This window comes from Acyrthosiphon pisum, chromosome A2, assembly GCF_005508785.2.
Source record: "Acyrthosiphon pisum isolate AL4f chromosome A2, pea_aphid_22Mar2018_4r6ur, whole genome shotgun sequence".
In the NCBI taxonomy this organism is placed as follows: Eukaryota; Metazoa; Arthropoda; class Insecta; order Hemiptera; family Aphididae; genus Acyrthosiphon; species Acyrthosiphon pisum.
This window is the reverse complement of record NC_042495.1, coordinates 19,068,826-19,084,762: the sequence shown is the minus strand read 5'-3', so window position 1 is coordinate 19,084,762 and position 15,937 is coordinate 19,068,826. Positions and strand designations below refer to the sequence as shown.

General features: G+C 28.5%; 2 protein-coding genes across 2 annotated transcripts in view; one reads left to right on the top strand and one right to left on the bottom strand.

The window, feature by feature from the left end:
- The window catches only part of Clpp (ClpP caseinolytic peptidase, ATP-dependent, proteolytic subunit homolog), a gene marked incomplete at its 3' end in the record, with an annotated part of 30,101 nt that extends 21,305 nt beyond the window's left edge, over nucleotides 1–8,796 (bottom strand). Inside the window, 8 exon segments of the mRNA NM_001162009.1 lie at nucleotides 3,087–3,092; nucleotides 3,095–3,098; nucleotides 3,100–3,110; nucleotides 6,807–6,911; nucleotides 7,802–7,994; nucleotides 8,065–8,156; nucleotides 8,222–8,380; nucleotides 8,640–8,796. Coding sequence (NP_001155481.1) covers nucleotides 3,087–3,092; nucleotides 3,095–3,098; nucleotides 3,100–3,110; nucleotides 6,807–6,911; nucleotides 7,802–7,994; nucleotides 8,065–8,156; nucleotides 8,222–8,380; nucleotides 8,640–8,672 — 603 coding nt within the window.
- A 4,928-nt stretch (nucleotides 8,797–13,724) lies between these two features.
- Nucleotides 13,725–15,791, top strand: LOC100163398 (TM2 domain-containing protein-like). The gene is given in 6 exon segments (NM_001162100.1): nucleotides 13,725–14,291; nucleotides 14,405–14,487; nucleotides 14,737–14,889; nucleotides 14,947–15,065; nucleotides 15,375–15,518; nucleotides 15,593–15,791. Coding segments are annotated over 6 exon segments (711 nt in total). The 5' UTR covers nucleotides 13,725–14,215; the 3' UTR covers nucleotides 15,729–15,791.
- Nucleotides 15,792–15,937: the final 146 nt, after the last annotated feature.

Below are 15,937 nucleotides of genomic sequence, written 5' to 3'. Positions count from 1 at the left end.
ACCTGTAATGTATTTTACTTTGCTCCAAATTTTTGGGAATAAGTAAGTAAGTCACTTAGAATGACATTCGGTTTTTTTTAACTGCTCTTACCTCTCAACATCTATACATATAAAACAACGTGAACAGGTAATTTTTATCTTTGTTATTGAAGCTATAGTATAGGTTTAAACTAAAAAAGAAATATATTTGGAGCAAAGTATCCCGCTCATACGGTATATTAACTTAAGACAATAAGACTATTGAATGTATATGGAACACTGGGGAAAATATATTTTAGAGCAAGGGAAGTTGTAGCATCCCGGCATCCCAACCAGTCCATGTCTGGATATTGATACCTAATATATAATACAATTTTTCATTTGAATCAACCAATATACATGCCCATTCTGCAGTTGCTCATTTTTATATGTACAGGTCAATTGGATATGTATCTCAATTGTATTATTTGTAACTGGAGTCATTATTGATATAATTATATTATTGATATAAAATATATTAGTATTTTACACTGTTATTATTTATTATTGTAATTTTGTATTCTTCTGCGCAAAAATATCGGTTATCCCAACTATTTTCATCCAAAATAATGACCAAAATCTTAAAAAAATATATATATCATTCACACTAATAGATTGTTGTAATCTGTAATTTTTAATCGACTGGTAAAAGGCAATTGTTTCCTAGTGACATTCATATGAGTTAACAATAATGTTGTATTTTATGGGATGACCGAAGCTTTCTAAACTTTGCACGCGCATTGTACGCGGTAATGTTCCACTGGCAATGATGAAATATTAAATTTTTAATTTTCTGGACTAGCAATACATTTTCTAACATGACAATTTGGGTTTTGCTTTTCTGTAAAGTATTGCAACTGTCACTATTAGCTTATTTTGTCTTCCACCAGTAGAATTGTATCTACAAGACATAATCTACATTCTATTCAATTTATGATCAAAAAGAACGTGTGAAATTTTATTTGTCTAGTATCAAAATTGTTATTGAATGCACAAAAAATATATGTGGGTAAGTACGCTATAAACTGCATGTCAGTACATATTATATAGAGCTTATTTACATACATATACGACTTAATTTTTAACAATTGATGACTGTCAAAAACCGGATATACAAACTGTGAAATATGTAAATCGTAAACTAAATCGGATGTAGGCTGCGTAGTGCATAGCGCAGGTATATCCAATAACTATATAGGTAAATAAACAACAATATAATATATTTTATATTTTATGCACTATAGACATAGTTTATTCCAAATGTAGGTACCTACATGATTAATGATTATGGATGCATTATGCATACACGTATATGTATAGTCATATATTCGTATAGATACTGTTGCGTGACATTCAATTCACATGAACCGTGAAAACAAAACATAGCCATGAAAATGTTAGTGCGGTTAGTTATATCCGGTCAGCTATATTGCCACATTTAAATATAAACAAACGCCCAACTTTCTCAACTACAAATTATAAAATAGTTATAGATAAAAAATGATATAGATAGGTAGTAATTTTGTGTTGTAGATTTTCAATAAAAATCAAACCATTTACCTAATTTACGTAATTCTAAAATCAACGCTAATACCTACTGAAGACAATCAAAATAATTAGATATTTATTAGAAACCTTATACCCATAACATTTTATAAATATTGTACATTATTACAACTTACAGTTGTTACTGCAGCGGTCTGCACTCTGCAATGCTGTTACAATTTTCTAAAATAAATTTTGATTGATTATTAATTAAATAATCAATACTACTATCGTTATAACGCATTCACCAAAAATATTTTAATCTTTCTAGTATACTTACACTTTGTATAGTAATAAATAAAGTTTGGTAAATAATGTGTCCAAATTACAACTTTAACTTATTTTTTTTCTGTAAAATTTAAGAAGATACATTTTGTAATTCATTTTTCATTTCTTGTTTACCCATTTCGTCTTTTCGTCTTTTGCCTTTATACAAAATTAGGAAATACATCGAAATTGTTAATTCATTAATAAGACAATTACATTTAGAATACATCCAACATAAATATAATTTGTCTGTTAAAATATGTATACAACTTTAGACAGTTTAGTATGGAATATAATGCTTTAAAGTTTTGAACATATCTTACAGAATTCCAATAGGAAAATGAGAAAGTAGGTATATTATTTAAGACCATTAAAAACACTTCATAAAATGTCAGAAATGGGTTAAGAGTGTATACGCTAACCTAATTATCTAACCTTCCGGAACCCTTAACTCTTATAAAGCCTTATCATACTTCAATGCTAATGTATGTACAATGGTATTCACTAATTAACTATAGCTTATGACAATTAAACAAACTTTAATAATTAGGGTATTCATTTATTCCATTTGTCCACTATAATATATAATAAATCTAATATCGTCAAAATTTGACATAAAAAAATTGATGTGCCTTTATATTAAACTCTTTTTTAATTTTTAAGTAACAAAAACTTATAAATAATCTTATATTACATTTTAAACCATTGATAACAAAATTAAAAACATTCATTTTTACATACAAATAGTTATCCTGATTTTGTAAAATGTTAACATTATGTAAAAGCGTTATTGCTTAGGTATAAAAAATTTTTTGATTATATATTTTTTATATTTTAACTGGTTTACCAACAACTTATAAGGAACCTACTTATATTAAATTTACAAGATTATACACCCAAAAACGAAATTTTTAGTATACAAAATCGAAAAAAAAAAATCTAAATTTACATTATCATATCCAGTAAATGCTAATATGGATCTAAAGTTAATCATTTGTGAAAGTACTGGGAATTTCGTACATTTAATTACCAATACCCAAAGCACCTCCAACCAATTTGGTACCAAAAATCATACTCGAAATTGACAAACAAAGCATTATTGCTAGGCACTTCAAAAATTGATGATGACAGACAGAAAAAATAAAAATTATAAAAACAATACATGTGTGTGTGTTAGTACACGACAGAAAGGAATACTTAAATTAATTTTTAACTTTGATTGAAATTAAAATAAAAAAATCAAACTTGACTGCGGATGGTTGTCGACTGTCGTCTATCAAATAATGTTAACATTCACCAGTAGAGCGATGATAATATATTTAGAAAAAACAATACATAAGTAACCTCAAGAAATATATTATAACGAAATCCAAGTATAAGTACGTTTATTTTTCACTCAAACAGTCAACTCTAATTCCAATACGTCAAAACGATTACCTCAATCTACATTCTGATAGAATATCCTAATTTTTTATAACATGTACGTATAGAACCTATACGAGGCACATTTTTTTTTTTTATTTAGTTAATAAAATATTTAAGTTTGAAATTTAAAAAAAAGATGTGTCGAACTATCCGCTGTCGCCTATGATGTATATTTACTTAAAAAACAGCTCAAAATCTTAAATATATATTATTAATGTCTATATACTATATACTATTATTGAATACTATAATAATTAGTAGGTACATATCTATTAAATATTATTACTTATTAGTCTTATTTATATTTTATACAGATATAATATTCATAGGTACATAAAGATAAAATAATAATTTAAATTAATATAACTAGGTATATATATATATATATATATATATAGGTAAAAAACCAAACAAATGTTAAAGAGTTTTTTATAATTTATTAAATATTATGTTTTTCCTATCTAATAGATCATTTTAAGAAAATCGATACATTGTGGTAATTCAAATGGCTTAGAAAATGAAGAAGTTACAACTTATAAGTAAGTTATAACAGATCCAAGATAGAGCTGGTATATACCCACAATATATTATGTGTAAAACGAATTTAACTATGGCAGATATGTAGGTAATATATATCAATTATTATTTTATAAAAGCACATATAGTTACCTATGTAAATAGGGACACGAGGTCACCCATTCATTATAATTATACCACAGCTATAGTATATTCGTGTTAACAATTTTTTTTTCATAAGTTATAAAAATAAAAATTGTATACAAAAAAATGTATAGGAAGGTAGGTAGTATACTAGGTACCGGGTATCTATATAGTGTGATACGATCTATACGTGCCTAAATATATTATACTAGTAGTTAAACGCAATGCAACCATTTTTTTAAAACGGGTTCACAAACCTATCTAGTAATAATATGTACTTATGTACTAATATAATACGATTGTACGTTTACTTGCATTTTATACAAATCACCTTAAGAAGTAAACAAATTATTATTATTATTATATTATTATAGGTACCAGTGTACCACTATTATTACTAATTCATGTGCCTAGACGATAAAATGTATATAATGTTCATATAATCAATGATAATATGTATAGGACATAGATGCATTAATACATTATGCAACAATGGGAACAAACACACTATTTACGTCATGTGAAATGAGATCGCCGCGCCATACGCATTGGCCAACAATAATATACAACTTTAATGTCGGTACGTCATTATTGAAGTTTTGTAACGGTCAACGCCGTTGCGTATACACAACACATACTGGATATGGGTGTTCTCCCCCCTCCCTATCATTGACTTTTTCCATCATACATAATAATGTGAACATTTCTTTATAAGACATAATATCATTTTTATTATTTATACATATTTTTTATATATAATATATATATATATATTATATACGTATCCAACATCAATGGAAATATAGGTATATTGTGTGGGTACGGTACGCTAATGGCCAATGCACATAAACGCATCCCCGTAGTACAAATAAACACTACAAATATCGTAATAATTAGAATACAATTAGTCAATATAGTTATATTTTTGTTAATTTTTTAACTTTGAGAGAATCGTGGAACGTCGTAAAGGTTTTTACAATAATAGCTTAGATTCTTAGTATAAATGTTACTTGAACTTTTTTTTTATTACCCATCTATATTTTTTAGTGAACAATTTTTTGGGTAGAAAGAATACTCAGAAAGTTAAATTTAACACTATCTTCTGATTTGAAATAGAATATATATTCGGAACTCCAAAATAGGTATATAGGAAGTCAATATTAAATTTTTCCAATAGGATATACTAAGTATTAAAGTTAAACTAAATATCTGCTGAGCGTAAATTTTCTATGTTACGCACTTGTAAGACGGAGACAACTAATAACCGTGCAATGTCCTCTTATGGATGAAGAAAAGTGACCTTTAGACTATAAATTTAAGCCAGACTGCAAAACTGGAGGAATTTGGCTTGACGGATTATAACTTTGAAAACGGATTATTATTGATTAACTAGTTTACAATAGGTTTGACCAGAGGTGATTTTTAATATTAAAATTATTGTTAGTGTCATAACTCAAAATGAATAATAATAATAATAATGAATGAATTGATTTTACAATGATGTGCGTTTTTTTTCTATATATATATTTGCTGTCTGTCATAGTGTCATTACGGCTTGGAGAAGTAAAACTGTTCAATTTTCTTCAACAGTATCTTGTTCGATGGGAAAGTGGATCTAATTGGCGCAATTGGGAGGACAAATTTAAAATTCAGAATAGTTTTCAAAAGCACCGGGTAAAACAACATAAAAATAAAGGAAAAACAAGAATTTTCAAGCAAAATCGGTTTTCGACAAAATCGAACATATATATATATGACATTTTCACTGGTTGTTTATGTTATGATTTTCTATACACGATAAAATGTTCAAAATATTTTTATTTTGTAGAACTGTATTTACGGACATTTTCAGTTTCCAATTTTTTAATTATTTTTTCTATAAATATCAATAAAATTTTATTTGTTGAGCCAAAAAGCATGGAAATTTAAGACAAGGATCCTGATATATTGCTTAAATAGCAGTTGAAAATATTAAAAATACACTAGATGGCCCTACTTTTTTTTATAATCATTTAAAGTTCTATTTTTGACATAATTTATCAAATATAAAATTTAAAAATGTATAAAATGTTCAACTTTTATAGCTAAGGATTGAAAATGTAAACAAAGTCACGTAAGTAATAATTCTATACCAAAAATCTAAAAAATACTTTTACACAGTTTATTTTTATAGTCATTTTAAGTTCATATTTGGACGAAATTACATATTAAAAAACCTGGAACAACTATTTTAGTTATTTTGTAGTGATTGTATAATATTATTTGTGGGTACTTGAAACTTCTAAAGTATACTATTATATTATATCTATGATAGTACCACGGTTTGTTGTTGATGTATAAAGCGTTATAAGTATCTAATGGATATTGTGATATGATTAATTTGGAATTTATTATAGATAGGTACCTATTATTGGTCAATTTTTTTTTAATACTATACAGATAAGTATATAATATATCTTATACCTAGACTAACATACCGTCTCCGCTCAGAATCGTTTTTCTTATACACTGATATTATATCATTGAATTCAAATTTAATACTATCCATTATACAGTGACCCACTTATAACCTACTGTACAGCAGAGCGACATCCACTTACCCACCTTTTTTTTTTTTACATTTTTAATGCTTTTTTTATTGATTATATTGCCTTCAAATCCAAACCCTATTTATAACCTATACATCTATTATTTCATTTTGCTTCAGCAAAATATTCTTAATCGTTTTTTGGCAGAATCGGTTGAATATGTTTTTAGTATACAAACCTCAACTATAAGTTAAGAATTAGAAAATAATTAAAAAGTTAACAGTTAACTAAAGAAAAAAAAATTGTTTTATTTTACATAACTTATTATTTCAAATATTTTTGTAATAATGGAATAAGCTTACCAATTTTATCTGCAGGCATTCCTGTGTGTTTGCCATAAATGTCAATTAAAGATGATTTAAGTCTTAGAATTTCATCAGTTACAATTTTCATATCTGATGCTTTTCCCTGCAAGTTTTAATAAACAGATTAAATTGATTTTTTAATTCTTTACTCATCGAAGTAATTTAAAATTTATAAACATAATTAAATATACAAAAACATGATTTGTCATACATATAGTCCAAATATATTATAATAATATATTATTTAGGGTTTTAGTAAGGTCAATTTTTATTTCTGAATTTCTGTTCACTAAATTTTAAAACAATAATAATATGTACTAGCAATTTAAAAGTTGTAACTTGGTTTAGAGTTGAATTGTATTTATATTATAATACAATTGTATTATATTGGGTACCTATACCTATGATTTTTATCCAGTTATTAGTAAATAATCAATAGCTATAACTGAATAAAATATAAAATAAAAATATACAATTCCATTAAGTTTAAATTCTTATTCTATTTTATTTATGTGCATAGAGTATGTGAGTAGATGGAACAATCCATTTGGGGTATTAATTTAAATAATTATATGTACAATTTACATAATTTGTGGTGCATCACAGGTGATAAAACCATTGTTTGAAATTAAAAAAACATTATCAATAACATTATTTCAGATATAAAATAATTGAAACTAGGTAGATGGCCAACTACTAACTTTTACATATAATTATATTTCTAATTGCGACTTTGCTTCCTGTGCAGATTCATTCATTAAAGTTTATTTAATCTTTTTTGAGTTTGAAATAAACCCTTAAATCTGAAAAGTTTATTATATTACATATACTAATGCATATAACTTATAATGTTAATATTTCTTAATTGGTGTAATGTAATGTTATACTAATATTTCTCAGACAAATAAAAAATATACTAAATGTACACAAAACTATTTTGTTTATACAAATATAATAAATTCTATTTTTATACTATTTAGTAGTAACAAGTACCTGCATTCCACCAGATGGCTGATGAATCATGATCCTTGAATGGGGCAATGCATGCCTTTTACCCTTTGCCCCTGCGGCTAGTAAAACACTTCCCATACTACAAGCTTGTCCTATGCACCAAGTTGAAACATCTGGCTTAATATACATCATGGTATCATAAATGCCTAGACCAGCTGTAACACTACCACCGGGGCTAAAAAAAATCATAAATTTATAATTCATATTATATTATTGTATACTTATACAAATAAAATATATTTTACCTGTTAATATACATATTGATTGTGGCTTTTTGATTTTCAAATTGTAAAAACAATAACTGAGCTATTACCAATGAGGCGACATGATCATTGATCTAAGCAATATAAAATATTTGTTCACATAAACATGAAATAGATTATATAGTTTAAATGTAATTACCTCTCCCATAACGCAAATTATACGTTCTTTAAGAAGTCTAGAAAATATATCATAAGAACGTTCACCACGACCAGTTTGTTCTACTACAATTGGTATAGTCAATCCACGAATGCTATTGGAAATCGGGCCATTACTCAGTTGCAAAATTTTGCTCGAGTGCTGAAAATGAATTATATAAAATTACAATATTCTGAACATTGCTATAGTAATAAATTCAAAACATAAGATTTAATTTTAATTTATATTTGTATAAGCAAATAAGTACAAACATTATTATGGACATCTATATTCTATACGCTTTGATCGAAAATGAACAATTTATTTTTCTGTAATTATTAAATATTATGTTTTCAACAAAATAGTTGTTGTGTACATTGAATGTGAACACTATAAAGTATCGAGTATGTATAAAGTTTACCTGCAATAAACTGCGAGTGTGTGACAAACTCATTTTTAATTTAAATTAATTCTAATTTACTAAATATTGAATAGGTAGGTAAGTAGGTAACTGAAAATTAAAATTATAAAGTAAATTTACAACAATAATAATATTAGTTCTCAGTTCTCAAGAAAACGAATATTAGTATGATAATATGATAACCGTTTATCTCTAATCTCGATGATCTCGGCTGTATCAGATAATAGGTTCACTGATATCAGCACAGAATATTATGAATGTGATACGTTCCCGGTTTATATTCCCGGTTATTATTCATTATTCTGCGATTCTGTCTTAAACCGTATACTGGATACGTGTATGAAAAAAACATTGAGATAAAGATTAAACTTTATTCTTTAATCTTTATAGTTTATATCGATTCTCAATGGAAAAAAACTGAAAAAATGTTCAATTTAAAATGTCCTCGAAAATGTCCGTAAGTGTATGTCCTAAATGTAGGGGGTACAATTGCACCAACTTTTTTTTAAAACGCCTTCTTTGGCCTGTTAACAATAAATATAATCGCCAATGTGTCTTTTATATTATAATATATATTTTATATTTTTTCAGTAGGTATTAAAAAAAATGTATTGTACTATAATGTTTAATTTCCAAGTTATGTTTGATGTGGTTTTGTGGTCTCACAATATTATAATTGATAAAATTATAACACAAACATTGTGAAGAAGGGTACCCATAAAATAAATTTCTGGTTTTATTAAGCTATATTATGTATTTATGTATTTTGAGTATGCAGAGAAAACAAATGTGTAGGTTAGGTTCGGTTGCATATTTTATTATAAAGGTGTTCTATACCCTTACATTTATTTACCAAGTGTAAATACCACTGTACACTGGTATCCACAATATAAAATAAATACATTAAAAGTACCTACATAATATATAGTTCGTCCAAAATAGTAGGTAACAATATTGAGATATTTTCGTACTAATATTAGTAAAAAAATTATACAAATATTCTACAAGGTTTTGTCCTCACTTGACCCCCTCCACTTCTAAAAAAGTAAGTCACCCACGCACGTTCTCCGACCACCAGCGGCACGACGGGTTCGCGGGCGTAGCGCGCTTGGTCGTCATTGACGCGCGAGACTCTCTGGCGGTTCGGCGAGCGCCCGGCTGCAGTTACGATCATGTGGAGCGGCGGCGACGGACGACGGTGATAATGACACGGCGGCTAGTAGAGGTACCGGCGCAGACATCGACTCCGCCCCGACGGTACTCCGACGATGGCGACTCTGTATGACGGCAGCGGCGAAGACCTTGGCACGGGGTGAGTGGTATGGTCGTATGGAGATTTGCGTGCTAGGAACATAGGGACGTCAGCGCCGCCGGACCCAATAAAACTTAATGGTTTCGGGGTCTGGCGGCGCGCGACTCCATCACCGCGGCGGCGGAACGAAGACGTGGCCGAAGGGTCAACACCAGGGCGAAAATTACCGAAAGTTGAGGATCGCGCTGCGGTCCGTTGACTCTCGCCTTTTCGCCTCGCGGTAATCCCACATTGGCCCCTTCGCTCGTCCCCGTCGGTTCCACAGCACAAAATCTCACTCCGCTCGCTCCGCGTCTTGGTCTTCGTCGTCCGTCGGCATAGTCGTCACGCCGTCGACCGTCAACGCGCACAACATCGCGCAATAGCCGCCGCTCGTCGCCGTCAACCGTGGTCGCTTCCGCGGCCGTCTCGGTCTGGCCTCGCCGGCTGAGCAAGGTCGTCAAGCGTCCGAGCAAACGCGCCAGCGACACTCGTCAACCCGCGGGGCAGGTCATGAGAACGTGCAGAGGTGACCAGTGGCCAACAACACTACTATAATATATCCGCACGAATAATTCGCCATCTCGCATCCTCTCCACCCCCCCCTTGTTTATTGTCTCCTGTCCGACGTATTTTTATTTTTAATTTTCTTAAATTATTTCAAATTGTCAAATTGTTCACATAATGTAAATTTCGATTTTTTTTTTCTTGTTCTCGGCCCTTTTATTATTATGAACATAATATTATTATTCATAGCCAATGTGCTAATGTTTTTCAAACAAAATACTGTTTCTGTTATGTTTATACCTTTTCGTATTACTTTTGTTTTTGTGATAAAAAAATATTGTTTCTTTTTTTTCGTTTTGTCGAGTGTATATAATCAATTGTTACAGATTTAACGACTAAAAAATCGTTAAAATTTATATTTAAAATTAAAAAACTCGTTAATCGGTTACACAAAGTATAATGGCCGTAGATCTGCGGACTGCAATATAAAAGCTACACGGATATTATAATATGCACCAACAAATATTTAATCTATATTAGCCGAAAACGGTCAGTCACCTATGATATTACCATTGATTATATAATACAATATAATTATTATATAGTATTATATAATCAATGATATTACTAAATAGTAAATACTAAGCATATTTGATGATATTATTGTGAATCCAGTAATTTTTATATTATAACGTATTTACCTCGGTATTTACGTAGAACCTTGTTTAAATTTTCAATCCTTATAGATATAAAAGTTGAACATTTTATTAATTTTTGATTACAAAATAATTATAAAATTTGAAATTTGAAAAATAATGTCAAAATTTAAACTTTAAAGCTTATAAAAAAAATTGTGCTTATTTATTTTTAATATTTTTAAACTGCTATTTTGTAACAGTATATTATCAGGAATCTTGTTGTCGCGTATCGGTTGAAATGTTATCGACTATCGAGTACTAATCGGAATGATAATATTGTTATCGGCTAGTGAGGCCGACGGGTTTGCCCTCGATCAATTTTGTATTGTATATAATTTAGTTAGTCGTCACTCGTCGAAAAAGAGCGAACGTGACATGTCGGCTCCGCATTATAGTAAAAATAAAAGTATTTAATATTCTATTTGCTCAATTTCTTATAAATTATTAATTAAAATAATAGTCTAATCAACCCGAGTATCCGAAGTAACCAGTAAACGAAACTTACAGTCCACTCCGCAATACTTGTATTAAATGATCACCCATTTTTACCCAACAAATAAAATTTTATTGATAATTATAGAAAAAAAAAACTTAAAATATTGAAAACTAACAATGTCCATAATACAGCTCAAAAATTAAGAGTCAAAATATTTTGAAAATGTTATCAAGTAGGTATAGGCGTATAGGAATTTATTAAATGAATATTCAGTGAATTTTCATGTATCTACAGTTATTCGTTTTTGAATTACAGTGAAATTAGGAAATTGAACCTTCAGGTACCTAGACATTTTTGAAAGGTAGAAAACTTATGAGGAATCTTGTATCACATTTTCAAATTTTTTATGAATTTCTAACTCAAAATAATTTGCACCTTTTCGTGAATCTTACGTATTTTGTCAATATTGAACTTTAAATGCTCTTAAAAAAATTGTGACTGGATTTTTAATATTTTTTATCTGTCTTTGAAACAATATATTAGGAGCCTTCTATTAAATGTTCAAGCTATTTTACCCAACAAATATAATTTTATTGATATTTATAGAATAAAAAACTATTTTATATTGTAAGCCGAAAATGTCCGTAAACAGCTCAAAATAAGTCAAAATATTTTGAAAACAGATAGTCAGCCTCTGGCTGGATATTAGTTATTACTAAGAGTATTTTAAAATATTTTTGTGAATATAATAAAGTAATTATATATAACCTATTTACGTGGAACCTTGTATTAAATTTTCAATCCTTAGCTATATAAAAGTTCAACATTTTATACAAAAAATAATTTTTAAATTTTAATTATCATACATTTTGTGAAAATTTAAAATTTAAATGTTTGTAAAAATAAATATTGCCTATATGTATTGTTAGTATTTTTTAACTGTTATATTATATAGCAGTATACTACTTATATAATAACAATATCAGGAGCCTAATTTTACATTTGCATGCTTTTTGACCCAACAAGTATATTGACAATTATAGAAAAAAAATTTAAAAGAATTGATTATTGTTTTATCCAAACAAATAAATATTAAAAAAATAAAATAGAAAACACATTGCAAAATCAATATATTGATATACATTCATCGCTCAGCTCAGAAACTATATCCTAGTATAGGTACTATATCCTGTATACAAAATTTCTACTGGAAGGAGTGCTTCGATTTCAATACAATATGTAGTATTATAGTGCCTTATCTTTGAGCAAATTGGATCAAGATGGTACTTTAGAGAGGTAATTTTTCGATTTTCTCAATAGTTATTGAATGCCAAGGGAAAAACTACTGGCAAATTACGAAAAACCGCTTAAAATGGGATTTTAATTTCTAACGATTTGCTCATCACCGTAGTAAGGAATATAAAAATATAATATTAAAATAATAATTCAACTTAAAGGCTTTAATAAATAATAAAAATTTAAAAAATCCAGACTGATAAGCCGTCTCCGCTCAGAATCGTTTTTCTTATACAATGATATTATATCATTGAATTCAAGTTTAATACAATCCATTAACTCACTTGTAACCAACTGTACAGCAGAGCGACATCCACTTACCCGCTTTTTTTTTTTATAGAAAACTCTATTAAATAATATAGCCATTTAGATTTTGGGCACTAGTATAGCTACCTAACTCCATAATTTTTTTGTTTTTGTAAATAAAAACAATTGTTATTTAAATCATATAATATATTGTGTTCTTTTTTTATTGTTCTGTGATGAATGAATTTTATAGTAAACCGTTTGCTTTTGGTAGAATGAAAAGTCGACGAAAACTCACTCAAATATGCTCAATGCCGCATTAGGTAATATATTTATATCACCAATCACCATAAAAATATTTTTGTATACCTATGATTTACACAGGTCAGTGGGGTCACTGACTTCTATACTACAATCATGGTTGTATATTTCCATAATTTCAACCATGACTACAGATTACAAAATCTGTGATGAGTACCTCCACTCCTGAACTACCACAATAGTTCATGCCTCTACGACAGACTGTCTTGCTGCTCGATCTTTCTTATCAGTTATCTCGAGTTATCTCAGATATTGCTATTTGATAATGTTTTGTTTTCTAATGAGTTTATGACAACTTACAGTACACATATAGGTACACAGATACAAAATTACAACCTTGTGCTGTAGTTATTATTCTTGTTTATGTCGTTTGTGTGCTTCCCGGCTCCGTAAACCGTTGTCACGTCTTGACAGCATATAGAATAAAGATTAAGTTGCTCGTCACTATTCACTACTCAGAACTCTGTGGCTCAATGACATATCAGCGAGTACTGAGTAGTGACAACTCTTCTGTTGTCAAAGGTTAAATGAAACATTTTGTCATTTCGATTAGTTTATTTCCTATAAACCGTAATTTGTAGTAGAGTTCTTGCGCTGGCTATACTCTTCAATATTATATAGTACATACGCGATAAAAAAATAAATTGAAATAATAAAAATAAACTTATTCATCGAACAATTATTATATTGACCAGAAATATCAATATATTCAAAATTTGTCTATTCTTTTTAAGTAAAGTTTATTCATTGTCATAACTGTTATGAAATATTGAAATGAATTATGAAGTCTCAATATTATCGCTGTGCAATTATATTCTTATTTCAACTCACAGTTTACAGCATAGCCTCTCAAAACGGTAAATTTAAAATCTACTTATTTTTGTATTTAATTTGTGACATTTGTTATTGATAAAATAAAAATTTATCGTGTTTAATCATTGTTGATTAATTAAAAATATATTTTTCATAGACGATGACCATGTTGATTTATCACTCGCCAAACAGAAGCAAAAATCAATTGCAAATATGAATAATTCGACACATCCCAGGATGGTAGGTTTTTTTATTAATATGTTATCTAAATAATATCTAATCAACAAAATATATGATTTTCTTCAAAATACCTAATAAGATATTTAAGTAAACAGAAAAAAAAAATGTAATACCTAGCAGTAAATATTTATGCCTTGTGTTTATCTTATAAATTGAATTCGTAAGATACCACCATTGAAAATGAACACAACATAATGTCATGTAGTTGAAAACTTACAAATATTCTATAATAGATTTTTCTGTTTAAAGATACGCCACGAAGGTGATTTGGAACGTATGGGCTCTGAACTCAAGACTTATTGTTCAAGTATGCCATATCCAAGTATCAGTTGTCATATGAATACGACATGTGTGTATGGAAATCAAACAATTGCTATATGCAAAGCTAATGTGGATTGTCTGGTATTTAATAATTTAAAATTTTTATTTTCACTTAATTAAGATGTGTATTTTTTTTAGGGAGAAAATACTTTTGCTAAAAACTTGACTTGTCGGTTTTGTTATCAGACAGAGTTCTGGGAATATAAGTGTGAGAAAAAAATCTGTAATTCTGCTGCTTCTCCTCCAACTTATTACCGGTTATAATTGAATAAATAAATATATTTATGATTAATACCCATTAAAAGTTATTCATTTCTTTTAGACACAAATAACATAAGATTGTATAAAAAAAATGAAACAATACTTTTGTAAAATCAATATTTCATTTGCTTTTCACAAAATGGAAATGGCTACTAACTTTATGAATACATTTTGTAATTAAAATTAAAACTAATGTTGCTGTTCATCATTAGTTTTTTTAAATAACCTATAGAAATTGAATAATTTTCTGAACATTCTTAACTTACATTTTACAGTGTATTTTTATTAACAAATGTTTATTATAGGACTAATTGTACAGTGAACAGAGATGTTTTGTGTTTGGGAAGAAGAACATTTTTGAAAAGATTGCGCTGCAATTGGACTGGTGGCCATCGGTGGTCGACTGCATTAATTTTAAGTATCACTCTAGGAGGATTCGGCATAGATAGGTATGATGTGCATATTCATTAATGTGAATAAAACTGAAATGTTAGTTTAAAATATATTATACTTTTTGTATCAGGTTTTACTTGGGACATTGGCAAGAAGGCATAGGCAAACTGTTCAGTTTCGGAGGCCTTGGTGTTTGGACACTGATTGATGTATTATTAATATCTATCAGATACCTTGGTCCAGCAGATGGTTCTCTATACTTGTAAGAAAATGTTAAAATATTGGTTTTTTTTTAAATTTGCAATAAAGTATAAAATGTATAATCAAAAGTATTCCATTCTGTCATTATGTAGCTATAGTTGTTTATTTTATACAGGATTTGAATTATTTACATAAGGGGCTTCACTACCACGTCTTTTTTTGTCAAAAACTACTGTTTGTAATTCCAATGATACGTGTTGACAATTATCACGAT